Source organism: Aquarana catesbeiana, linkage group LG02 (assembly GCF_042186555.1).
Source record: "Aquarana catesbeiana isolate 2022-GZ linkage group LG02, ASM4218655v1, whole genome shotgun sequence".
In the NCBI taxonomy this organism is placed as follows: domain Eukaryota; kingdom Metazoa; phylum Chordata; class Amphibia; order Anura; family Ranidae; genus Aquarana; species Aquarana catesbeiana.
Window position 1 is genome coordinate 66,371,946 of NC_133325.1, and position 26,417 is coordinate 66,398,362.

The 26,417-nt window shown below is 44.7% G+C and overlaps 1 protein-coding gene across 2 annotated transcripts in view; it reads left to right on the plus strand.

The window, feature by feature from the left end:
* The window catches only part of DEUP1 (deuterosome assembly protein 1), a 113,237-nt gene that overhangs the window by 53,585 nt on the left and 33,235 nt on the right, over window positions 1-26,417 (plus strand). For both annotated transcript variants that reach the window (XM_073612997.1, XM_073612998.1), the window contains 3 exons: window positions 3,535-3,789; window positions 9,588-9,724; window positions 17,466-17,535. In XM_073612997.1, coding sequence (XP_073469098.1) covers window positions 3,535-3,789; window positions 9,588-9,724; window positions 17,466-17,535 — 462 coding nt within the window. The remainder of the gene's footprint in view (window positions 1-3,534; window positions 3,790-9,587; window positions 9,725-17,465; window positions 17,536-26,417) is intronic.

Sequence of the window (26,417 nt, forward strand, 5' to 3'; positions counted from 1 at the left end):
CAGACATGCATGAAATTTATGAGTCCCCTCCGTGCACCCCCCCAATGTTGGACTTTAACCATTTTATGTGTCTCCAATGTGCAGACTGGCAGTGCTAAGACACTGACTTACCACCATGAATTAGCAGCAGCATTGTCAGACATTGTAGGAGCTCCTTGATTTGGCCATTGGGCTGTCAATCTACTAGACCTGAAAAGAAGCCCAAAAGCTAACTAAAAGAGTACACTCAATACTTTTGCGAATTGAAAGCCAATGGTTAAGCATTCTCCAGCCTGAAACGGGAAGTGCTGTTATTGACCGGATCTCCAGCTAAGCAACTTTGCAACCAATTCACAAAAAATTGTTTGGCATCATGCCTCAATATATGATGTTTTCATAAGCAAACATACTGAAAAATAGATTGTTTTTATATACTTTAGGACCCATTTACACCAGCCTGGGTCGCTGCAGTGCGTAAAAACCTCACGCGCACCACCACTGACCAGATACCATAAACAGTATGTAGCATTTATGGCAGCACAACATCGTGCACAATAGTGTGTTGCCACACTGTGCAGCAACTGGGGTAGGCTGGAGAGGTGTATTGGGGTGCCATTCATAATGAAGTCTACATGTGTGTGTTCCTAACCTTGTGGCAAAAGTTTGGGGAAGGTCCCATTTCTGTTCCAGCATGATTGCCCCCCTGTGTATAAAGCCAGCTCCATAGGGACATGGTTTGTTGAGTTTGGTGTGGAATGGCCTGCACGGAGCCCTCACCCCAACCCTATGGAACATCTGTTGCAGGCCAGGTCTTCTCATCCATCATCAGTACCTAACCTCACAAATGTTCTTGTGGCAGCATGGGCACAAATTTCCACCAGCATACTTCAAAATCTTATGAAAAGCCTTCCTAGAAAAGTGGAGGTTATATTGAAATGCAAACGGGGGGGGGGGGGGGGGGGGGGGCGTCCATTTTGATACCCATGGTTTTGTAATTGAATGTCCAACGAGGTGTGATGTTCAGGTGTCCACAAATGCTCAACCATATAGTATACACGAATAGTGGTCCTTCAACTGCATTTGTTTTACGTTCCATTATAAAATAGTGCTGTAATGGTCTTTTTTTCAGTCACAGAATTGGTTTGGAACTTCTCCTGAATATACTGTGGCTACAATAGGGTCTGGGCTGTAATCCTGGGATCTCGGTGTGTTTGCCTGAAGTGGTTAAACAATATTACGGGCATTGCATTACAAGCTAACTGACACCTTTTCAATTCTGTCATGAAACAAATGAAATTGGATTTATTTGATGCTATATTTTATTTTTGGCTTTGCTTGGATGATAGCCAGTATAAAATGAGATTTGTGGACATGGAGATACATGAGCATTAGCACTTAGTGGAAATTGTTTTCATTTGTCTTTTGGAGAGGTCATTAAGGTACCCTCCATTAAAGAGGAGGTGGTTAACATTCGAAGAGCACCTGTGCTGTAGTAATAAATAAAAAGATGTGATGAAAAAGGGTAGGGGAGACAGACAATTTACTTGGATGGATGAATTTTTAACTGGTCACATTTATCTCTAAGCTTTCTACAGCCCTATACGCTTGCAGGAAACTTTGTAGAAGACGTAAAACAGAGAATATTGAAACAAGAGGCAGCGGTTCTGCCCTTAAATTAATGTCAGGAAAACTGCATAACTCAGACTGCAGTAGATTTCGACATGTGAAATAAAGAGGAACTCCAGCCAAACACCCACTGGGGAGATTATCCTTCATTTTCTTGTCCCATTAGAAAAGGCAACGATAAAGTGCTTTGCTTATATTTAGTGGAAGTTCACTCTAGAATTACAGTGATCTATGAAGGGTAAATAGCCATATAACAATTTACTCAGGAGTAAATCGTCATCTGTACGCATGTAAAGTTCAAGCAACGTATACATGCGTACAGCATTAATGCAGCCTATTGTTAGGATGCAGGTGGCCATTGCCCTTTGTTGCTAGAATGCAAGCATCCATTGCAGCCTTGCAGTCTCTGTTTCTAGGGCCCAGGTGGCTATTGTTGCATGGCTTCCTCAGTTGGTAGGGCACAGGCGGCCATTGTTGCCTAGCATCCTCTGTTTCTAGGACACAGACACCTCTTGCACCCTAATAGAGTACATTTTGCACTGTACACTTGCACGTGTACATTAAGTACAGCCCATACACAGGATCTTAGATGCAGATTTTTCTATTTATTTATTTAATTTTTAAAAGATCTGACCGCAGCGCTAGTTTACTCCCAGATAGCAAGGATAACTTCCCACAAATTTGTGGCACTTTTGAATTGTAAGTCTGTTAATTTGCTGCACATTTTCACTGGCAAGTTATAAACTTGAAGCACCCTTTAAGCACAAATTCTAGTTGACAATTTTCCAATTTGTAGCAAATTTGCATGGCCACTCTCTAGCAAGAGCAAAGTTGCAGTGGTGAGTCTACAGCAAGAGCTCTGCAAGTCTACAGCATGCAAATTCAGCCACAGTGACCCCCTGTGGTGGGATGACTATTGCACAACATAACTGAACCAGAACTTGCAGCAGGCTTGCAGAATGTTTCCAAAGAAAGTTGATCTGGAGTCATGCAATGCAGACTTGCTGCAATTGTGCAACAAACTTGTGAAGTCTGGCAATAGCTTAGCAAGTTTTTTCAAACTTGCATCACAATTGCTTTCTATCTGGGCTGATCTTTACGCAGATGTATTCATGGGCCCATAGAACGCAATACACCTGCGTTCTGAAACTGATAAAAAAAACTGTGTTTTTGTGGCCACATGCATGAGCCCTTGGGGCTCCTTTACACGATCATTGTCTGATCTGTGGTGCATTACTTTTCAAAGGGCAGGAGGCTGGGAGGCATTACATCGCCCCTCACTGCCTGTTTCAACCCCCAAGAGCCTGCAACACCGTACTGCAACTGCTTGCATTGCATGATACTGCAGAGCGGTTGTGGCGTGACCGTGATTCACTTGAATGTACTGCCTGCCAGGTGTGCCGGAGGGTATAATTCTTGCTGCATTGCCAAGCAAAGGATCATGGGTGCAGCAAATCTATAACACTTCTCGGTTGCCTTTACAGCTTAAGAAGGGGAAGGGGCAAACTGTCGGGGGGCCAGTTAAACGTAGCTCAACCACCTGTTTTTATCATCCCCTAACTACAAGTGTAAACTTGGCCTTACAGAGCAGCCAGGTGCGTGGTGCCAAAGCGACGTGAAGGGGAACAGAGTCGGCTTAAAAGAAGCTTGGGATTGTCTGTTTTTTAACAAAAAAGTAGAACGTTTTGCTCCAGATATGTACACTTTAATAAACTTTTGTACAGCCCTTGTGTGTCTCATCTCCCCTCATCTGCAGAACCTTTTCCAGTAATTATTCCAGCTGGCTGAGCAGAAGCAGTGGGTGTTTGCTGTTTCATTTGTCTAATTGGTGCTCAGAGTCTTATTATTGTGCCCACAATAAGGAATTCAGTGTGTAATTAATTGTGATCTTAGTGTTTTCTTTTTATTTTTTTATTTTTCTCCTGGCAGAAGCAGTCGCAGAGCTATCAGGAGCAGCTCTCGAGCAGGACACAGCTGCAGGATGAGCTCATTACCAATAACCAAAGTGAAATCCGAAGATTGAGGTGCCAGCTTGATGCCTCGCAGGAGAAGATCAGAAGTGACGGGGTCATCATTGAAAACCTCAAGTCTGCTGGAAAAGAAATCACATTAAGCAGGAACTTGCTGAAAGAGGAAAATCAGCAGCTCTTGCAGGAACTGAGGAATTATCAGATGCGCTGCCAGGTAATGCAGTGATGGAGCAGAGTGTCTGTCAGCAATACATCCAATCAAGTCATAATGGATCGTGTGTAGGGTCCGATGAAGGGGGTCATAAAGTAAATTTACAGCAGTGTCACTATAAAGACAGCCATAGAATACTTGATGTCTCGTCAGGAGAGATGGGGAAAGATTTGTTCCTTTTCCTCCATTAAAGTATTAGTAAACCCACAACCCATTCGGTTTAAAATTGAAATGAATTGCAAAATATTTGTGTGTGTGTATATATGTGTGTATATAGATAGAGAGAGAGAGAGAGAGATAGTATCTCACAAGAATGAGTACACCCCTCACATTAATATTTTATTATATCTTTTCATGTGACAACACTGAAGAAATGACACTTTGCTACAATGTAAAGTAGTGAGTGAACAGCTTGTATAACAGTGTAAAATTGCTGTCCCCTCAAAATATCTCAACACACAGCCATTAATGTCTAAACCACTGGCAACAAAAGTGAGTACACCCCTAAGTGAAAATGTCCACATTGGGCCCAAAGTGTCAATATTTAGTGTGGCCACCATTATTTTCCAGCACTGCCTTGACCCTCCTGGGCATGGAGTTCACCAGAGCTTTACAGGTTGCCACTGGAGTCCTCTTCCACTCCTCCATGACGACATCACAGAGCTGGTGAATGTTAGTGACCTTGCGCTCCTCCACCTTCCGTTTGAGGATGCCCCACAGATGCTCAATAGGGTTTAGGTCTGGAGACATGCTTGGCCAGTCCATCACCTTTACCCTCAGCTTCTTTAGCAAGGCAGTGGTCGTCTTGGTGGTGTGTTTGGGGTTGTTATCATGTTGGAATACTGCCCTGCGGCCCAGTCTCTGAAGGGAAGGGATCATGCTCTGCTTCAGTATGTCACAGTACATGTTGGCATTCATGGTTCCCTCTATGAACTGTAGCTCCCCAGTGCCGGCAGCACTCATACAGCCCCAGACCATGACACTCCCACCACCATGCTTCACTGTAGGCAAGACACACTTGTCTTTGTACTCCTCACCTGGTGACACCAGATAAATAAGTTTATCTTGTTCTCATCAGACCACAGGACATGGTTCCAGTAATCCATGTCTTTAGTCTGCCAGCAAACTGTTTGTGGGCTTTCTTGTGCATCATCTTAAGAAGAGGCCTCTTTCTGGGACAACAGCCATGCAGTCCAATTTGATGCAGTGTGCGGCGTATGGTCTGAGCACTGACAGGCTGACCCCCCCCCGCCATCCCTTCAACCTCTGCAGCAGCAATGCTGGCAGCACTCATACGTCTATTTCCCAAAGACACCCTCTGGATATGACGCTGAGCACACGCACTCAACTCCTTTGGTTGACCATGACGAGGCCTGTTCTGAGTGGAACCTGTCCTGTTAAACCGCTGTATGGACTTGGCCACCCTGCTGCAGCTCAGTTTCAGGGTCTTGGCAATCTTCTTATAGTCTAGGCCATCTTTATGTAGAGCAACAATTCTTTTTTTCAGAACCTCAAAAAGTTCTTTGCCATAAGTTGCCATGTTAAACTTCCAGTGACCAGTATGAGAGAGTGAGAGCGATAACACCAAATTTAACACACCTGCTCCCCATTCACACCTGGGACCTTGTAACACTAATGAGTCACATGACACAGAGGGGGGGGCAAAAATGGCTAATTGGGCCCAATTTGGACATTTTCACTTAGGGGTGTACTCACTTTTGTTGCCAGCGGTTTAGACATTAATGGCTGTATGTTGAGTTATTTTGAGGGGACAGCAAATTTACACTGTTATACAAGCTGTACACTCACTACTTTACATTGTAGCAAAGTGTAATTTTTTCAGTGTTGTCACATGAAAAGATATAATAAAATATTTACAAAAATGTGAGGGGTGTACTCACCCCGGTCACTTATGCCTCGTTTCCACTGAGTGGATCGGTTCGGTTCGGTACGCTATTTTGGGTGTTTGCATTATGAAAGCGGCCCATACAACCGAACCGAAGCGTTCCATTCAGGGTCCTGCTTCAGATGTGGGACCATAGAAAATGGAACCGTTCGGTTAGAGCGGAGCTACGATACATTACACTGATTGGTGGACGTGTGACGCCATGACGGCATTTTTTCTAAACCCACGTATGGCCCCTGTCGGTCCGACTTGCAGTGGAAACGCTCACCTGAATAGGCCGGACCATTCTAGGCCTTCCAAACCAATCCGACCCGAACCGCTTGGTGGAAACGAGGCATTAGTCACCTTAATACAACCACCATGGTGTCATGAAATGCATGATTTTCTTGGACAATCAGCATTGTTGAACAGATCCTAATTGGAGTGTCGATTGCTGCTTTAAACAAGCTACTAGCAGGCTTCAGAACTCCTTGTTGAAAGCCTGCTAGCAGCTTGCCTAAAGTGCCAATAAACACCCTTTTATTGGGTTCTGTGTTCAGCATTTACAAGCTGGAGTTGAATGGTACTTTAAAAGTGTCAACAAAGCTTGCTGAAAGCTCTGTAAATGCTCTTCTACAAGCTGAAGCCCATGTGAAACAGACCTTATGCCTCTATGTTAATCCTAAATCTCTCTGTAAATCCGTTTTGTTAAGAAAATAACTTGTGAATCTGCTGTGAAATTTCTTACCTGGAAATTCTGGCAGTAACAGCCCTTACTGTTGCAGGCTGACAATGCTAAGCCACTATCTCACAATCCGCAGCAGTGTTGTCAGCCTGCCGTGCAAGCTTCTTCAGTTGGCCATTGGGCTGCATGGCTTATAGGCAACCTAATGGCCTACTGAAGGAGGGCATACTAAAGGCTGACAATGCTGTTGCCAATTGAGGTAGTGGCTTAGCGTTGTCAGCCTGCAACAGGAAGTGCTGTTCATTCCAGTGTCTACAGGTTAGACACTTTGAAACAGGTTCCCAAAAAAAAAAAAAAACAATTACCAACTTGTATACAGTGATGATGCCACAAAAAGATATAAGGTTTACATTTATTCAAAGCCTAACTCCAGCTTTGCTATCATTTTAAATACAATTGATGCAGTACTTTTTTTTTTCTGCTACAGAGAGAGAGTACATTCCCCTTCTCTTTGTGAGCATCACTTTTAAATAGCTAGTTTGTGCCAAGCGGGTCCAAACAAACCATTTCCTTTACTAATTAACCACTTCAATACCAGGCACTTTCGCCCCTTCCTGCCCAGGACAATTTTCAGCTTTCAGCGCTGTCGCACTTTGAATGACAATTGCGCGGTCATACAACACTGTACGCAAACTAAATTTTTATCATTTTCTTCCCACAAATAGAGCTTTCTTTTGGTGGTATTTGATCACCTCTGGGGTTTTTATTTTTTGCTAAACAAACTAAAAAACACCAAAATTTTGGAGAAAAAAAAAAGTTTTTCTCAGTTTCTGTCATAAAATTTTGTTTTCCCATTCACTGACGGGCACTAATGAGGCGGCACTGATGAGGAGGCACTGATATGTAGAATTGATGGGCACTGATAGGCGGCACTGATATGCAGCACTGATGGGCAATAAAAGGTGGCACTGATGGGCACTGACAGGCGGCTGTGATGGGCACTGACAGGCAGTACTGATTGGCACTGACAGGTGGCACTGATGGGCAGCACTGATGTGTTACTGACAGGTATTACTGCTGGGCTCTGATTGGCACTGTGGTGGGCACCGGCAGTCTTTTATTATGGGGACACTGCTGGGCACTTATTGGCATGTGATTGGCACATCTGAGGGGGCTGTGCTGATAATCAATGTGCTGATTATCAGCACAGACCCCTCCTCCACCCCCCCCCCCCCCCCATCAGCGCGAAGCAAGGTATGCTGTTCAACGGCACTTCCTGGTTCACGCGATGATCAGCTGTGATTGGTCACAGTTGATCACGTGGTAAGAGGCTCCTTATCACGATCGGAGATGCGGCTTGTCGGACTGACACGCCGCACTCGCGATCGCCGCGCCCCATGTTATCCTGCTGGACGTCATATGACGCCCAGTCAGGATAACAGAACCACTTCGCGGATGTCAATATGCTATCGACCGGTCGGGAAGTGGTTAATATATGTGGCTGCTGTCGGCATTGTATAAATTGTGTTGTATGTATGTAGCATCAGCTGCCTACAGTATGCGGTGCTGTGTTCCAGCAGCAGGACGGGGACTTTCGTCCCACTCCCAGGACAAAATCGAAGTGGGTCGTGCGTTGCCCAGCCATTCCTAGGAAGCCTTATATTTTTATAAATGAATACAAGGCTCCCTGTGATTGGCCAAGGTGGAGAGGCGGGCGGACAACATCACAATCTCCACTTCAGCCAGCCAGAGAAAGCCCTGTATTCATTGATAAAATAAAAGGCTTCCTGTGAATAGCTGATTAACACACGGCCCGACTCTATTTTGTTCAGGGAGTGGGGCAGGAGGTTCCTGTACCTCTGCTTCAACACAGTGCTGTATGCAGCTAAAGTACAGTGTATACAGTGATGACAGCCACCAAATGTATCGGTAAAGGAAATGGTTTGTTTGGGACAGCTTGGGCCAAACAAATTATTTAACCCCTTGCCGACCAGCGCACGACGATGTACGTCGGCACAATGGCACGGATGGGCAAATGGGCGTACAGGTAAGTCCCCTTTAAATCGCGGCATAGTGGGTGCGCGCATACACACCACGTACTCAGTTAGTGTGCCCGTGGGTCCTGCGGACTCTATGTCTTTTTCGGGGGGGAGGCGCGATCGTGTCACGGAGTGGCAGAACGGGGAGATGCCTATGTAAACAAGGCATTTCCCTCTTCTGCCTAGCAACATGACAGAGATCTACTGCTCCCTGTCATTGGGAGCAGTGATCTCTATCATGTTCTAGTGAGCCCAACCCCCAACAGTTAGAATCACTCCCTAGGACACACTTAACCCCTTGAACGCCCCCTAGTGTTTAACTCCTTTCCTGCCCGTGTCATTTACACAGTAATCAGTGCATTTTTTTTAGCACTGATCGCTGTATAAATGATAATGGTCCCAAAATGGTGTCAAAAGTGTCCGATGTGTCCGCCATAATGTTGCAGTCATGATAAAAATTGCAGATCGCCACCATTACTAATTTAAAAAAAATTAATAACAAAAATGCCAGAAATCTATCCCCTATTTTGTAGACACTATAACTTTTGCGCAAACCAATCAATATAAGCTTATAGCGATTTTTTTTTTTTTTTTATTTATTTTTTTACCAAAAAAATGTAGAATACATATCGACCTAAACTGAGAAAGAAAATTATTTTTTTTATATATTTTTTGGGGGATATTTATTATAGCAAAAAGTAAAAAATATTGCTTTTTTTTTTTCAAAATTGTCGCTCTTTTTTTGTTTATAGCGCAAAAAATAACCGCAGAGGTGATCAAATACCACCAAAAGAAAGCTCTATTTGTGGGGGAAAAAAAAGGATGTCAATTCTTGTTTGGGTGCATCGTCTCACGACCGCGCAATTGTCAGTTAAAGCGACGCAGTGCCATATCGCAAAAAAGTGCTCTGGTCAGGAAGGGGGTAAATCCTTCCGGGGCTGAAGTGGTTAAAGTGATAGAAAAGCTGGAGTTAGACCTGAAGGTGACGGATTTGCCCGTGTGGCTATACATGATGGGGTATGTTCTCAATTCGGACTTTGGAACTCAGTTGATTAAAAAGAGAAATGTTTTCAACATTGTAGAACAAACCCAGCTGATTGTGACGACTACTGGCTGAATCGGTAGTATTGAAAGTGATGGTTTAACAGATGTGCAAGTTAGTCACTCTCTTCTGTATTGTTTGGCACTCCAGAAAATCGAAATTGAACTCTCAGAAGCTAAAACTGAACTTCAGGCACATGACAACCTCTGGAGAGCGGCGGAGCCAGATCAAAGCCCGATGCACCTAGATGTGGCTCGATATCAGAACTCACAAGGGAATACCTTCAGGTATGGCTTATTTAATCGTTTTGCCAAAATTATTTGATGAAATTTGACTTAAAGTGAACATGGCAGTCATTTGAAACTTAAAAAGGAAACTTGTTATGAAAGAAATATGTGGGCTCAGGGCAGTAGAAGGTATCTAAAGCAGTCTACTGCTTATTATCATATGTTGATTAGGTTATAGAAGAGAGGCGGGGCTATAGTTGGGGTAGGCTTACATAGCAGCTTGAGTAAAGTACTACTAAGGGCAATGATGAGGTGCTATAATCCACTACAAACAAATCAGTTTTCTACCTTTATTCGTTTTTCAATTTGGGATCTCCAAACTTTATAAACAAAGGGCCAGTTTAATATCCTTCAGACGTAAGGGCGGCCGAATTGTGGCCAGTGGGAGTAGAAAATGCCCCAACATAAGTGGAAGTAAACAATGCCTTAAGCTTGATGATCAGTGGAAGTAAAATAATTACATAGCGCCTTTGGTCAATAAGAAGATGAATGGTGCCCCATCATTGGCATCAGTGGGAGGAATAGGGCCCCATCATTGGTATTAGTGGGATGAATAGTGACCCATCATTGGTATTAGTTGGTGGAATCGTGCCCCATCATTGGTATCAGAGAGAAGAATAGTGCCCCATCATTGGTATCAGAGAGAAGAATAGTGCCCCATCATTGGTATCAGTAAGAGGGAAAGTGCACCATCATTTGTGTCAGTAGCAGGAATTCTGCCCCAGTCTTGAGATCCATAATCCATAATGTCTCGTAGCAGTGAGAGGAATAGTGCCCCAAGGGCCAGATGAGGACAAAGGGCCACATCTGGCCCATAGGTCGCAGTTTGGAGACCACTGGTTTAGATCAATCAAGGCAATGCAACATAAATTCTGCTTTTGGATTTGCTGTACTACAAACATTGGGAAGACAAACTTTCACCATTCTTTGGGGTTTCTTTTCTGATAAAACGAAAAGATGTGAGCAAATTAGTTGTTTAGTTTTGCCCTTGTGAACATAAGCAGTTTATCTGGAGATAATTAAACATTTGATCATTATGGAGAAAACAGGTACTGCTGGTTCTTTTTAGCTGGGCTTTTTTAATAAGGTGAAGAGTAGGGTGCAGCGACCCAGATGACAAATCGGACTGCTTCTTTAATTAGTTGTCAGTACAACAATCTGTAATTGATGAATGGTTGCTATGGTGTATTGCGCGTTGCTTAATAAATCAGTTGTGCAGACCATTCCCTGTAGTGTCAGAGACATTGGTCCTGACCTGCGAGGTTAGATAATAATGTACTCTTACAGTGTGGTTGAATAAGCATCTCTTTACAATCTTTGCACCATCAGACAGTCTGAAAATGTCTCAGAGATCACGTAAAAGTGGACCTAGCAGAATTTCAAACAAAAAAACTAACAGTGTTGTCAAACTGCATGAACCTTGAGTTCATGTACATTGGGTAGGCTTCAGCCAGATGTCTTTGGAAACAGACTTTAAATACGGGGCCTCAATGCTAAATGTAGGGCCTTGACTTTTAACATGGAACTAAGCCATAGACATGTCATTCAGCGGTCCAATGTGAGTGCCTTTACTTGCCAATTAGGCTCTCCCATAGCACTATTACTTGGTAGGGGGCTTAGTTGCTTAGTTCCAAAGTGGATTGGGGTTAGCCGAAATCGAGGCTTTCTGTATGGTGTGGTTTTGATATCCAGAGTGACCCAGAACCACAAAACTCTAGCCGAGGATTAACAAATGTATATTTTAGCAAAGTGTCTGCAGTTTGGTTCCGAAAATGTTACTTTTTCATTTTTGATGGATACTTTCCTCTGTTCCGTTTAAAGGACAACTATAGCAATATAGAAGATATTGTTTGGTCAAAGTGGATAGAATTGTAGGCTTATCTTTGATGCTAGCTAAAGGCCTGAAAGACGAGGCTTTTGTGTGCATGAGATTGGGCAGGACCTCCCCACCCAGGTTCTTCAACTAACATCAGTACTTCTTAGGTAGGCCATAGATTTATGTGATTATCTTTCCTGCAACCACGGGTTGCAGGAAAGAAAATCACTGCATTTCCCCCATCAACACAGTAAGTGTTGATGAGCACATCTCTCTTGTGGAGCCGTCCTGCCAGGAGAACACAAAGATTATTGGTAGCAGCTATAGCTGCTGGCAATCGCATACTAGAAATCAAACATGCTGGTTGTACCCAAGTCAATCCAATCACTTTTGATCCAAGCACTTTCTACACCATTGTAGATTTGTGTAGCAATAAAGTTACCAAATGGTATAGGTAGTGGTCAACATATAATATGCAATGAGATAGCTTTAATAATACTATCTGGTTTAATAGCCTAGGAACAGTACCCATTAGGGTAAGGTTGAGGATGTTGCAAACCATGCTAAAGAAGTGTCTTAGTGGGCAGTATGTGCAGGAGAGGAGTGCAGAGGGCATGACTGCGGGGCAGTATGTGCAGGAGGGATGTGGGGAAGGTATAAGGTGGGGGGGGGGGTAGTTGCAGGATAAGATTTTGGCGGGTATGTGGGGGGGTGATATGTGCAAGAGAGGAGTGTGGGGGAGATGTAGGAGGGGACTCAGGAATATTTAATAGTAATGTTCAGGAGAGGGGTCCCGAGGGTATAACAGCAGGCAGTAAGTTCAGGAGTGAGGAGCTAGCAGGGATTTTTATTTTGGCAGGTAGCATATGCAGTGTAGGAGTGCAGAGTGTATGATGAGGGGGCAATATGTGCAGGAGAGCAGTGCGGATGGTATGATGGTGAGCAGTACTGTTAACGTTTTCACTTACAAATGATTAATAACTTAGTCATAATTGGCACCAAAATCACATAAAATTATGGTCATTGTATATGCAATGGAAACTGGGTACTGAGCAGTTAAAGCACCTACTGGGGACTGGACACTGAGGGGTTGTAGAGGAGAGCAGTGCGGCGGGCATGGTAAAACACAGTATGCAGGAGAAGAATATAGAAGGTATACCAGGGGGTACTTTGTGCAGAAGGGCGTGCAGAGGGTATGAAAGTGGACAGTACAATTTAACTTTTTGAATCAAAATGGTGGTTGCTGATCCTGATCTTTCATTAATTGGCAACATACACTGAAATTTAAACAGGACGGGTGTGTCACTGGAATTGGGGATAATGGAGGTGAAAAAAGACACCAAAATTCAAGCATTACATTAGAAAGGACTGTTGTGCTATCCAGGAACGATGGAGGTGGTACTGGGGAAGTGCGAGATGGGGAAAGGATTGCCAGGGAATGTTTTTAAGCAGGAAAAGAGCAGTGGAAGCCACAATGGAAATGATATTTGGCACGGTGCATACAATAAATGTGAGGGATTTTTGCACATATACTGGGTATAAGGGGTTTATGCATGTGCCCTGATTTTACACATAGGTTAGTGAACAAAACCCAGATAGTAATTGGATTTTACCAGTATAGAGAAGACAGACACATAAATTAATAAAAAGTTTACATGAAGTTTATTACAAATTTAAAAAATCACAGATTAAAATATTTAAAAAATTGGTCCTTTGACAGAACCTTGTAAACCACATATGGTATTCAATTACTGTTGTTTTTCCCAACATAGCCCAAGTGGTTGATGCGTTTTGCAATTGCTTCTTCAGGACCATGTGTTCTTGGAGACAACAAAGAATAGCCTAACTGAAAAAAAATGTACATAATGAATACATAGATTAATACAGAAGTATTTTTCAAAGATGCCAAATTCAAGGTACTGTTAATGCTATGGACCAGCCACAAGGATTTAATGCACATACACTGGAGACTGGATGCTGAGGGGGTTCAAGCCGAAAATGTGGATTGGGTGCTTAGGGGTTAACACAGTGGTGTATTTAGGTTTTGTGCTGCCCTAGGCCCGACTAAATGTGTGCACCCCCTTAATTTAAATATGACCCACCCCTTTCTGTCAAGGCCACACCCCTTCCTGTTTAAGACCCACTCTGTCATCTGTAAACCACACTCCTTCAGTGCCTCATATCAGTGCTGCCTTATCAGTGCAGCTTAAGAGTGCCACCTCATAATTGCAGCCTTATCAGTGCGCCCTCATCAGTGCAGCTTATCAGTGCAGCTTATCAGTTGCCATCAGTGTGGCCTCATCAGTGTCAATCACTGCAGCCCTATCAGTGCAGCTTAAGAGTGCCGCCTCATTAGTATGTTTCAGTGCAGCCTTATCAATGCCCATTAGTTCCGCCTCATCAGTGCCCATTAGTACAGTCTCATCAGTGCAGCGCCACCTCATCAGTACCCAGCCCAACGGTTTGACCACCAGTAAAGCCCATCAGTGTGGCCTATCAGTGCCCATCAGTGCTGCCCCATCAGTGGAAATCAGTGTAGCCTCATCAATTTCAGCTTATTAGTGTATATGAATTATTTATTGATTAATGCAGAGCCCTTTGCAGCACATGCATTTTTACTGAATGTGGACTGTTTAAAGCAGAGTTTCACCCAAACATGAAAGCTCTGCTTATCTGCTTCCTCTCCCCCCTCCGGTGCCACATTTGGTACCTTTCAGGGGTAGGGAACAGGTACCTGTTTTTGACAGGTACCCTTCCCCACTTCTGGGAGACGGCACTGCAGCGCCGTCCATTGGAAGTTCGGCCCCCCTTTTCCTTCCCTCGCCGGGCCATTCAGAAAGCACAGCTTGCTTTGCACATGTACAGAAGGGAACCTGCTGTGAAGTCGAAAGGCTTCACTGCCGATTTCCCTTAACACGAATAGCCCTAGCAGCACCCGAGAGCCGATCCGAAAATCGGCTGGGGTGCCAATATCGCTGGATCGATAGACAAGTAAGGGCACTTTCACACTGAGGCGGTGGGGGCGCTGGTGGTAAAGTGCCACTAGATTTAGCGGCACTTTACCGTCGTTTTAGCGACGCTTTTCGGCCGCTAGCAGGGCACTTTTAACCCCCGCTAGCGGCCAAAGGAGGGATTAATATCGCCTGCAAAGCGCCGCTGCCGAAGCCCTTTGCAGGCGCTTCGGCAGTGGTGCCCATTCATTTCAATGGGCAGGGGCGTTTTAGGAGCAGTGTATACACCGCTCCTAAACCGCCCCAAAGATGCTGCCTGCAGGACTTTTTTTTTTTACTTCCCGCAAGCACAATGCCCCAGTGTGAAAGCACGCGGGCTTTCACACTGGAGTGACAGGAGAGGCGCTTTACAGGTGCTTTGCAGGCGCTATTTTAAGTGCTAAAACGCCGGTAAAACGCCTCAGTGTGAAAGTAGCCTTAGTGTCCACATATTAAAAATCAATGCAAACTCTTTAAACAGTCCACATTCAGTGAAAGTTCATGTACTGCAAAGTTTACATTGATTTCAGCATGTGCAAAGTGCTCCAAGCATGCTGAAATCAATGCAAACTTTGCAGTACATGAACTTTCACTGAGTGTGGACTGTTTAATGAGATTGCAGCACGGGACACTTTATTGCAACAAGATCTTTGTATTAATTTCCATATTAGGCACTTATATGTGATTGGCTGCTTGGCACACATTACAAAAGTAATAGTGACTTAGTAAATTTTATCTGCTGTCCTGGCCGCCGCTGCCGCCGGGGGTTCCCCTCCTCCTCCTCCTCCTGCGGAGGGTAGGACAGAGGGTAGGCCTCCGCCAGTCAAATTGCGTGCAGCTGGTCTGGCCAGCCACTCCGCCCCCCCGACCAAGCACACTGGCATAATATTTACAAGTAACGCTGGGGGCTGAATTTGTGCGGGAGGCGGTCGCGGGGGCCAGGACTCGGCAAGACAGGTCTGGGGGGGGCTTTTTTTCGTGCGGTGGTGCCTAAGGTGACACAAGGTGCCACCCTAGGCCTGGGCCTTGTCGGCCTAGGCAGAGAGACGGCACTGGGTTAACACACGTGTTGGCAACTGGCCACTGAGGGTTAAAGTGGCTGTAAACCCTCACATATACCCAGTGAATCGAACTGTCTCCGATGATACACAGGGATGAAACCAATCTCCCTACATACGTTTTACTTGTATATCTGATGTCTTCATCTGTATATATCCTTTAGAAAGTGCTCTTCAAAGTGTTAGATTTTCTCTTCCTGGTTAAGACTGCAGAGAAGCCTGGGCTTACAGCCAAGACAGCTGATTGGAGGAAAGGCACACACCCCCTCACCTCATAGGCAGATGAAGAAAGGAATGTGCTCTTAGATGGCAAACTGTGCGCTAATCTATTGATAGCAACCTCCCCCGACACACATTCTGTCTCCTGCCTCGGAGAACGTGTGAGAAGTTATCAGGCTGATAACAGAGCTACGGAGGAAGAGACCGCTATGGAACTTAGTTCTTTGGAGAGAGATAAAGAAAACTCTACAGATATATGTGCCCAGCTCAAATTTAATGAATTGTTTTTACATCCACTTTAAAAATACAAGTGTAGGAAACTTGGTACCGAGGAAATAATGCAAGGCCTGACTTGCAGTCTCCACTCTAATTCATCCCAAAAGGTGTTCTATTGGGTTGAGGTCAGGACTCTGTGCAGGCCGGTCAAGTTCCTCTACCCCAAACTCGCTCATCCATGTCTTTTATGGACCTTGCTTTGTCCACTGGTGAGCAGTCATGTTGGAACAGGAAGGGGCCATCCCCAAACTGTTCCCACAAAGTTGGGAGCATGAAATTGTCCAAAATGTCTTGTTATGCTGATTCCTTAAGAGTTCCCTTCACTGGAACTAAGGGGCCAAGCCCAACCCCACAGCATAATCCCCCCTCCCCCAAATGATTTGGACCAGTGCACAAAGCAAGGTCCATAAAGACATGGATGAGTGAGTTTGGGGTGGAGGAACTTGACTGGCCTGCACAGAGTCCTGACCTCAACCTAATAGAACACCTTTGGGATGAATTAGAGTGGAGACTGTGAGCCAGGCCTTCTCTTCAGTGCCTGACCTCACAAATGCTCTTCTGGAAGAATGGTCAAACATTCCCATAGACACTCTCCTAAACCTTGTGGACAGCCTTCCCAGAAGAGTTGAAGCTGTTATAGCTGCAAAGGGTGGGCCAACTCAATATTGAACCCTACGGACTAAGATTGGGATGCCATTAAAGTTCATGTGCGTGTAAAGGCAGGTGTCCCAATACTTTTGGTAACAGTGTATATCAGACACATCTTGCTGCTTGGCTGAAACGGCTGAACTTCTAGAAGGTGTCTGAGCTGTGTGTGCAATGTCTATGGGCAGTGTTCAATATGCAATTTGTGTGATTGGAGAGTGGCACAGCTCAGTGGAGAACGTGGGGGATACGTTCTGTCTGGCTTAGCACTGGGAGGGGCAGAATTCATTTGAACTTGGGCAAAAGTCAAGGTGCCATCTTTATCCTGGGCCTACAAACATGGTCATACACTAGGGTGGTTTTTGGAGAGGTTGAGCACATAGTTAATTTTTTGTCAGAACGAATTTCCAAGCTTGTTTTATATGAACACTAAATAAAGCTTTAATTGTTATAAAAAACAACAGTGTCTAACTGTGATTCCTCCTTTTTAACTGCATTCATGTCTTCCAGCGACAGGTCCGCTTTATTTATCTCTAATAAAATCTTCAGTGTCTTGGAAGATCTGGAGGTATAATGAGCTATTTCTACTCTATCCACTTAGTTCACAGTTTAATTAGATTAAAAGTCTGCTTGCTGACAAAACTCTGCTGGATGAGAAGCAATTAAATTTGACGCCTGTACCTGTTCGTTGTATTTCATCGGAAAACATGTGTTTTTTTTTTTTTTTTTTCTTCCAGCTACAAGGAGTCGAAGCACAAAGAACAGATTCGGAAGGGGGGGAAGACATCTCCTTGCAACCAAGATGAGGTAACCACATTGACTTTTTGTACTTGTGCTGCAAGGAAAGGTTGATGTTTACATGCGCACTTCCTAGGTCCATTCAAAGGTAATCTTCTGTTTGACAGATCCTACTAAAAGAATAGCCTGGGGTTAACACATCGGCGTCTGAAACTGAAATGTTCCTTGTAGTTGGCTTAAACCCCCCCCCATTTGCTTGTCATTTGGTAAAGATCTTCTTAATTTTTGCTTAGGGTGCATTACAAGTTGTATCTCTGCTTTTTGTTATTAAAATTTGTGGGTGGGGGCCACTGACCCTGTGCGTGGGGGTACCTTTCGCTGTGCACGCGCTCATCAACGCCCGGGACCAGGCGGGGACTGCGGTTATTATTATACAGGACTTATATAGCGCCAACAGTTTGTGCAGTGCTTTACAACATCGGGGAAGACAGTACAATTACAATACAATTCAATACAAGAGGGATCAGAGGGCCCTGCTCGTTAGAGCTTACAATCTAGAAGGGAGGGTTAAGTGGAACAAAGGGTAGTAGCTGTGGGAGATGATCAGATGGACAAAATGAAAATACAGTTGTTAGGTGTGGGTAGGCTTCTCTGAAGAGGAGGGTTTTCAGGGATCGTCTAAAAGCTAATAGAGTAGGAGATAGACGGACAGATTGGGGTAAGGAGTTCCATAGGCTTGGAGAGGCTCTGGAAAAGTCCTGGAGACGAGCATGGGAGGAGGTGATGAGAGAGCTAGAGAGCAAGAGGTCTTGAGAAGAACGAAGAGAACGATTAGGTTGGTATTTTGAGACTAGGTCAGTGATGTAGCTGGGGTCAGAGTTGTGGATTGCTTTGTAGGTAGTTGTTAGTATTTTAAATTTAATTTGTTGGGTGAGCGGAAGCCAGTGTAGGGATTGACAGACAGGAGTAGCAGAGACAGAGCGGTTGGTAAGGTGGATGAGTCTGGCAGCAGCATTCATGATAGACTGAATGGGGGATAGAGAGGTAAGCCAATGAGCAGGGAGTTGCAGTAATCGAGGCGAGAGATGACCAGGGAGTGAATTAAGAGCTTTGTTGTGTCATTGGTTAGAAAGGGACGTATTTTGGAGATGTTCTGGAGGTTGAGGCGCAAGATTTGGACAGTGATTTGACGTGGGGCTTAAAGGAGAGTTCAGAGTCCAGGACTACCCTAGGACCTTGACATGTGGGGATGGGTTGATAGTTGTGCGGTCATGTGTGAATCTAACATTAAGGCAGTTCTCAGGATTAGAGATGAGCCGAGTCACCATGTGCAGTTAATAAAATGACCGAGTTTCTCTGAAAATTACTGTTCCGTGCAGTGGTGGAACTACCGCCATAGTGAGCCACGCGCTCGCTATGGGGCCCGCAGCTGAGAGGGGCCGTGGGGAGGATGAGGAATGCATACTGCGGGGGGGCGAGCACCGCCCGCATGGTCCCCCAGCCAGGGGAAGTGAGGAGAGGAAGAGGCAAGCTGTCCGTACGAGCAGAGAGCTCAGCTGTAAGAGCTTTTCATTAGAATTTCCTGTGTTCCCGGGGCTCACCGTCACATAGCCCCACCTCTTGGCCCAGCGCCTTTTGATAGACAGAACGGTCCAATGTGGGACATGTGATGTCATCAAAGGCGCCGGACCAAGAGGTGGGGCTGACGGTGAGCCCCGGGAACACAGGAAATTCAAATGAAAGCTCTTACAGCTGAGCTCTCTGCCCATACGGACAGCTTTCCTCTTCCTCTCCTCACTTCCCCTGGCTGGGGGACCGTGCGGGCAGTGCTCACCCCCCCCCCCCCACTCTGAGGCAGCCCCACGCTCACTAACAGCCATTTGAGGGCTGCAGTATGCATTCCTCAACCTCCCCGGTAGTTCCGCCACTGGCTCGCCTCTTCCTCTGCACAGATGAGGCTGCATTGTACAAGGGTCATGCTACATTGGGCACAGGTGAAGGCACTATTGGTCACAGGTGAGGCTGCATTGGTCACAGGTGAGGCTGCATTGGTCACAGGTGAGGCTGCATTGGTCACAGGTGAGGCTGCATTGGTCACAGGTGAGGCTGCATTGGGGCACAGGTGAGGCTGCATTGGGGCACAGGTGAGGCTATATTGTGCATGGGTCAGGCTGTATTGGGCACGGGCAGGCCACATTGGTCACAGGTAAGGCTGTATTGGGCACAGGCAGGCCACGCTGCATTGGAAACAGGCAGGCCACATTGGGCACAGGTGAGGCTGCATTGGGCACTGGACACGCTGCATTGGGCACAGGCAGGTCACGCTGCATTGGGCACAGGTTATACTGCATTGGGCACAGGTGAGGCTGCATTGGGCACAGGTGGGCAAGTTGAGGCAGTGTTGGGCACAGGTGAGGCTGTATTGGGCACGGGCAGGCCACGCTGCATTGGGCACTGGACATGCTGCATTGGGCACTGGACATGCTGCTTTGGACACAGGTGAGGCTGCATTGGGCACTGGACACCCTGCACTGGGCACAAGTGGGCACAGGTGGGACAGTATTGGGCGCAGGTGAGGCTGCATTGGGCACAGGTGGGCATGGTGAGGCAGTATTGGGCACAGGTGAGGCTATATTGGGCACAGGCAGGCCACACTGCATTGGGCACTGGTCACGCTGCATTGGGCACTGGTCACGCTGCATTGGGCACTGGACATGCTGCATTGGCCACGCTGCATTGGGCACAGGTGAGGCTGCATTGAGCACTGGACACGCTGCATTGGGGACAAGTGGGCACAGGTGAGGCAGTATAGGGCACAGGTGAGGCTGTATTGGGCACGGGCAGGCCATGCTGCATTGGGAACACACAGTCCACATTGGGCACTGGTCACTCTGCATTGGGCACAGGTGAGGGTTATTGAAGCGGCAACATCAGGTGTTTGGAGTATCTTTATCTGTTGATTGTTAAACTTTCTGGAATACATATATTGCTATTGTGGTGTAGGATTCGGGGGCTGTTGTCCTTTCTTTCCTTCTTTCCTTCCTTCCTTCCTCCATCCCTCATTCATATCTGACTCGAACCACACCCCCTTTGAGCCACGCCCACTATTTAATTTAAGCCCCGACATTTTTTTGGGGGGGGGGGGGGGGCTATGGGGCCCTGTGATTTCTAGTTATGCCCCTGGTTCCATGTCACTACACACTTGTTGCCTGATGTATGTTGCAATTCAGGGGGCCACCGCTGAGCCCGTGCCATCTCTACCAGTCCAGTGTACCTCAGACACCTCACTCCGAGTGACAGAATGGGGTCTCACCATGCACATAGTGCAGACCTCATGCATGCACTTGTTAACTCCTTCAATCTTGTAGCATGCGACCAGGTTATGGATCTCCATAACACAGGTTCCATTCCAGTTGATGGTAGAAACCAACTACTGGGGAGGGAGCCAGATCACCGACCCCCTCGCTACTGAAGGACCAGTCACCTACACCAGGTATCACTCTTCATGACCGGCTGCTATACACTTCCCACCCGATCTTGGTTACCCGTGGCAACTACATTACTTCTGCTTGTCCTGCTGAGTAGACCTCTGGTAGTGGCTTTACTTGATACCCCGTATGTGCTTTACTGACCCAAGTTCTTTTGATACACCAGAACCAACATGCACTCCTTTGAATAACTTCAGACCAGGTTTAGAACAGTTGATGCAACTTTACTTCAAAGTCTTTCAGCATTACAGATAATGGATTCCCAGTGCTTCCAACAGACTGCAAGATGCAGCAGTTCTCCTCCGTAGTAGTCACAGCATGTCCTGCTTAGGGCAGCATGAAAAGGCTCTCCGAACCTAGCCTTCCCACATAATTATATCACCGGTGGGTAGGCTGGATCCAAAAATCCCAGGAACAGTAGCACACACATTTACTCTTTTCCGCCCAGCCTGGACCAGCCACTAACTAAAAGCAACTCTTCTGTAGGCAACCTGCCTCCACTTTTCATATTTCAAATTGAAGAGAACAAGTTACCACAGAGCTTGTGCAGTTACACTTGTTAAACATCACCTCCTTTTACAATAACTTGATTGTGGTGTGGGTACTGGGTACAGCAGGCTAAGTAGTCAAGCTAATAAACCAGGCTTTTGTGGGTGGTTTTTAAGGTGTTTAGAGACCATGCAGCAAATATCCTTCTGGAAAGTGCTATGTATGCCCCAGTGCCTTTTAAAGTGGGGTAAGCCCAAAGTGTTCTTTACAATCCAGCCTGGGGTATTGTTCTGGGCTGGGCCCGCCCTGAGGTCTTTGCACCAGGCTGGGTCTTTGTTCCAGGTGTGGGGTTTGCCCCAGGTTAGGTACGCCCCAGTGTCCTTGTTCCAGGGTGGGGTGTTTGCACAGGGCCGGTATTTGTTCTGGCTGGGTCTTTCTGAGAATAATTTTATTATATTTAAAGTAGGAAAAAATGACTACATGGATTACAACACCACTAAAAACCGTAATTGCCTGGTTTATTCGACCTCACCAAAGGCAATCAAAAAATATGCACGCTTTATTTGACATTTTGTAGTTACAATTTAGTGTAGGAAAAAGTTCATACTGAAACTTGTGTGATGTTTCTAAAGAACGGGCATATCCTTATTTAAATCCTCTAGTTTTTATAAAGGCATTTGGATTTTCTTTAAATGCTATTGTATTATGGGTAAAGGGTTTATGATCAATATATTAATATATCGGAACAGGTGTTTCTTAATGACAGTGGTAGAAAAGTGTGTTTTGGTGCCAAATGGCTAAATGCACACAAGTAATCAAGGAAACCTTTGCTTGCTCACTCTTCCAGGCTAAATTGGACTCCTGCTGCAGCCTCTGTTAGCGTACACTCTATAGTCATTTGAACAGAATAAACAGACCGTCCCAAACCTGAATGTATACGTTTTATAGGGGGAATGATCTACAACTGCACCTGTTGTATACCTTCCCCATCATTATACAGGCTAAAAAACATTGATCTGCCTTTTCATAAATTGGTATGTGATACCATGGCCTGGCCCGTTAATACAATGACTCTGTCTGGTAATATGAATCCTATTTTGTACAGAACAGACTAAGCTATTTTCGTACGAACATTAATTGGCATTGGGGGTGCAGGTCAGTCCTACAGACCTTTTTTGTAAGACTTCATCATTAGCATTCCTGCCGCTTTGTCTTTTTCCTTCACTTTGACAAAGGTCTTCTCTGCAATCAATCGACTTACAGATTATATCGCTGTGCTTGTCCTTTCACCCTGTATACTTATTGTGTAATGCAACTGTAAAATATGGCCCTGTGTTAGGAAACTATACACGGGACAAAGAAAGTGGTCAACTTCTAGAGAATCTCTGCGGCGCATACACCTGGCATGCAAAGCCTCCTGTTTACAGGTTTTGAGTGTATAAACATATGGAAATTACAAAAAAAGTGGTGTTAAAGGAGGACTCTACAAAAAGTGAAGAGAAATATCACGTGGCTCATGATAAATGAAAAGAGAAGAATGAAGTGAATGATACCATGTTAAAATTATATATTATTTGGGCTGCTTGGGTGAATAATTTCTTAACACCCAATTTTGGCCATCAGCTTCTACATTTGTAGTAGAACATGTAAAGCCACTGGCTACCTCCTACATTTGTAGTAGAAAATATAGGACTGCTGGTTCACTCATACACTTGTAGTAGAGCACATAAGGCCTCTGGTTGACTCCTGCATTTTTAGTAGAGCACATAAGGCCTCTGGTTGACTCCTACATTTTTAGTAGAGCACATAAGGCCTCTGGTTGACTCCTACTTTTTTAGTAGAGCACGTAAGGCCTCTGGTTGACTCCTACATTTTTAGTAGAGCACATAAGGCGTCTGGAACTCTCCTACATTTTTAGTAGAACACATAAGGCCTCTGGTTGACGCCTGCATTTGTAGGCGGTGGTCTCAGCAGGGAGCATTGATAGTTTCAAAAAACTATTAGATAAGCACCTGAACGACCACAACATACAGGGATATACAATGTAATACTGACATATAATCACACACATAGGTTGGACTTGATGGACTTGTGTATTTTTTTCTACCTCACCTACTATGTCACTTTGTACTATGTAACTATTTTTTAATGGCTATAGCCAACGGTTTCACTGCCAGGGCAAAAAGCAGGGGCGATAAGGGACACCCCTGCCTTGTCCCCCGAACTAATGGAAAACATTCAGAGACTCCGTCATTAATCCTCACTTTCGCCCTTGGGCCCATATACAACCACTTTACTTATTTTATAAATACAAGGCCGATATTAAATGTAGACAAGGCTTCCCACAAATACTGCCACTCGACGCTGTCAAATGCTTTGACAGCGTCGAGGGACAGCACTGCTCTTGAGCTCAGCTCTTCAGCTGGAATTTGTAGATTTAAAAATAATCTCCTAATATTTAATGATGTCAATCTACCAGGACCACATTGATCAGGGTGGATTACGGTATGGAATATTTGACTTAATCTATTGGCCAACGCTTTCGCCAGTAATTTTAAAATCTGCACGAAGAAGAGAACTCGGTCTATATGACGCAGGTTGAGTTGGGTCCCTTACCTCTTTTGGTATTATTATAATCGTAGCCTCTGTCCTGGATACCAGTAATTCTCCCTTTTCCAGTGCCCTATTTCACACCTCTAGTAACTGTCAGCATTATCTCTCCATTTTCCCTATAGATCTCACTTGGTAATCCATCTGGTCCTGGTGTTTTATGATTAGCTGATTCCAATACCGGCTTTTGTAGTTCTTCAATAGTATTGTGTTTTTTAACGACACCCTATCTTCCTCCGACAGATGTGGAATGGTCAACCCCTGTAAAAAAAAATAAACATTTCTCGATCTACAGTGGATATAAAAAGTCTACACACTGTTAAAATGTCAGATTTCTGTGATGTAAAAAAATTAAACAAAGATAAATAATCTCAGAACTTTTTCCACATTTTAATGTGACCTATGAACTGTACAACTCAATTGAAAAACAAACTGAAATATTTTAGGGGGGGGTAAAAATATAAAAATAAAATAATGTGGTTGTATAAGTGTGCATACCCTCTTGATAACTGGGGATGTAGCTGTTTTCAGAATTGAGCAATCACATTCAAACACATGTCAAATAGGTCAGTACACACCTGCCATCATTTAAAGTGCCTCTGATTAACCCCAAATAAAGTTCAGCTGTTCTAGTAGGTCTTTCCTAACATTTTCTTAGTAACATCCTACAGCAAAAGCCATGGTCCACAGAGAGCTTCCAAAGCATCAGAGAGATCTCATTGTTAAAAGGTATCAGTAAGGAAAAGGGTACAAAAGAATTTTCAAGGCATTAGATATCCCATGGAACACAGTGAAGACAGTCATCATCATGTTAAGAAAATATGGCACAACAGTTACATTACCAAGAACTGGACGTCCCTCCAAAATTGATGAAAAGACGAGAAGAAAACTGGTCAGGAAAGGCTGCCAATAGGCCTACAGCAACAGTAAAGGAGCTGTAGTAATATCTGGCAAGTACTGGCTGTGTGGTACATGTGATAACAATCTCCCGTATTCTTCATATGTCTGGGCTATAGGGTAAATTGGCAAGATGGAAAAAACACATCTGAAGTCTCCCAAAAGCATGTAGGAAAATGTGTTATGGTCTGATAAAACTAAGGTTGAACTTTTTGGCCATAATTCCAAAAGATATGTTTGGCGCAAAAACACTGCACATCACCAAAAGAACACCATATCCACCGTGAAGCATGGTGGTGGCAGCATCATGCTTTGGGGCTGTTTTTCTTCAGCTGGAACAGGGGCCTTAGTCAAGGTAAAGGGAATTATGAACAGTTCCAAATACCAGTCAATATTGGCACAAAACCTTCGGGCTTCTGCTAGAAAGCTGAACATGAAGAGGAACTTAATCTTTCAGCATGGCAACGACCCAAAGCATACATCCAAATCAACAAATTAATGGCTTCACCAGAAGAAAATTAAAGTTTTGGAATGGCCCAGCCAGAGCCCAGACCTGAATCCGTGGGGTGATCTGAAGATGGCTGTGCACAGGAGATGCCTTTGCAATCTGACAGATTTTGGAGTGTTTTTGCCAGGTTAAGATGTGACATGCTGATGGACTCATACCCAAAAAGACTGAGTGCTGTAATAAAATCAACAGGTGCTTCAACAAAGTATTAGTTTAAGGGTGTTCACACTTATGCAACTATATTTTATATATATAATATATATAATTTTTCTTTTTCCTTCCTCCACCTAAAAGATTTCAGTTTTTGTACAGTTTTATAGGTCACATTAAAGGTAGAAAAAGTTCTAAAATGGTTCATTGGTCTCATTTTTTTTTTCACATCACAGAAACCTGACATTTTAACAGGGGCGTGTAGACTCCCTATACAGATCAAAATAGTAGTTTTTAAAAACATTCATTAGTTCTGCTGGACACGAGGTCACCCAACCAGCATGCGTCCCAATGGACATTATAGCAGACGTAGAGGGGCCTCGAGACCTTGCCAGAAGGGCTAGCATGTGTCAAGTATTTTCTCCCTCATAATGGGCTTGTTTTAAAAAAAAAACTATTCTCAGCTTTCTTCAGGGACAGTACTCGGTATAGTTGTTGTGCCTTAGTCCATTTAGCTAGATTATCTGACGATGGGTCTTCTACATATACTTTTTCCAAAGGAATCTGTTGTCTTATGATTCCTCTCAGATAGGCTTTGATGGGCTTTGAGCGTATCCCATACCACACCTTGTGGTGCTGATGTTCTATTGTACTCCAGAAATTCCCGGAGCATGTGTAACATATGTTCTTTGGGGGTAATTAACTGCAACCAAAAGAGGTTAACTCTCCACTTTCTCCCTCCCCGCCTTTTTCCTAATCCTAATGTCAGGACTAAAGAGGAATGGTCGACAGTCCTCTAGCCTCCTACC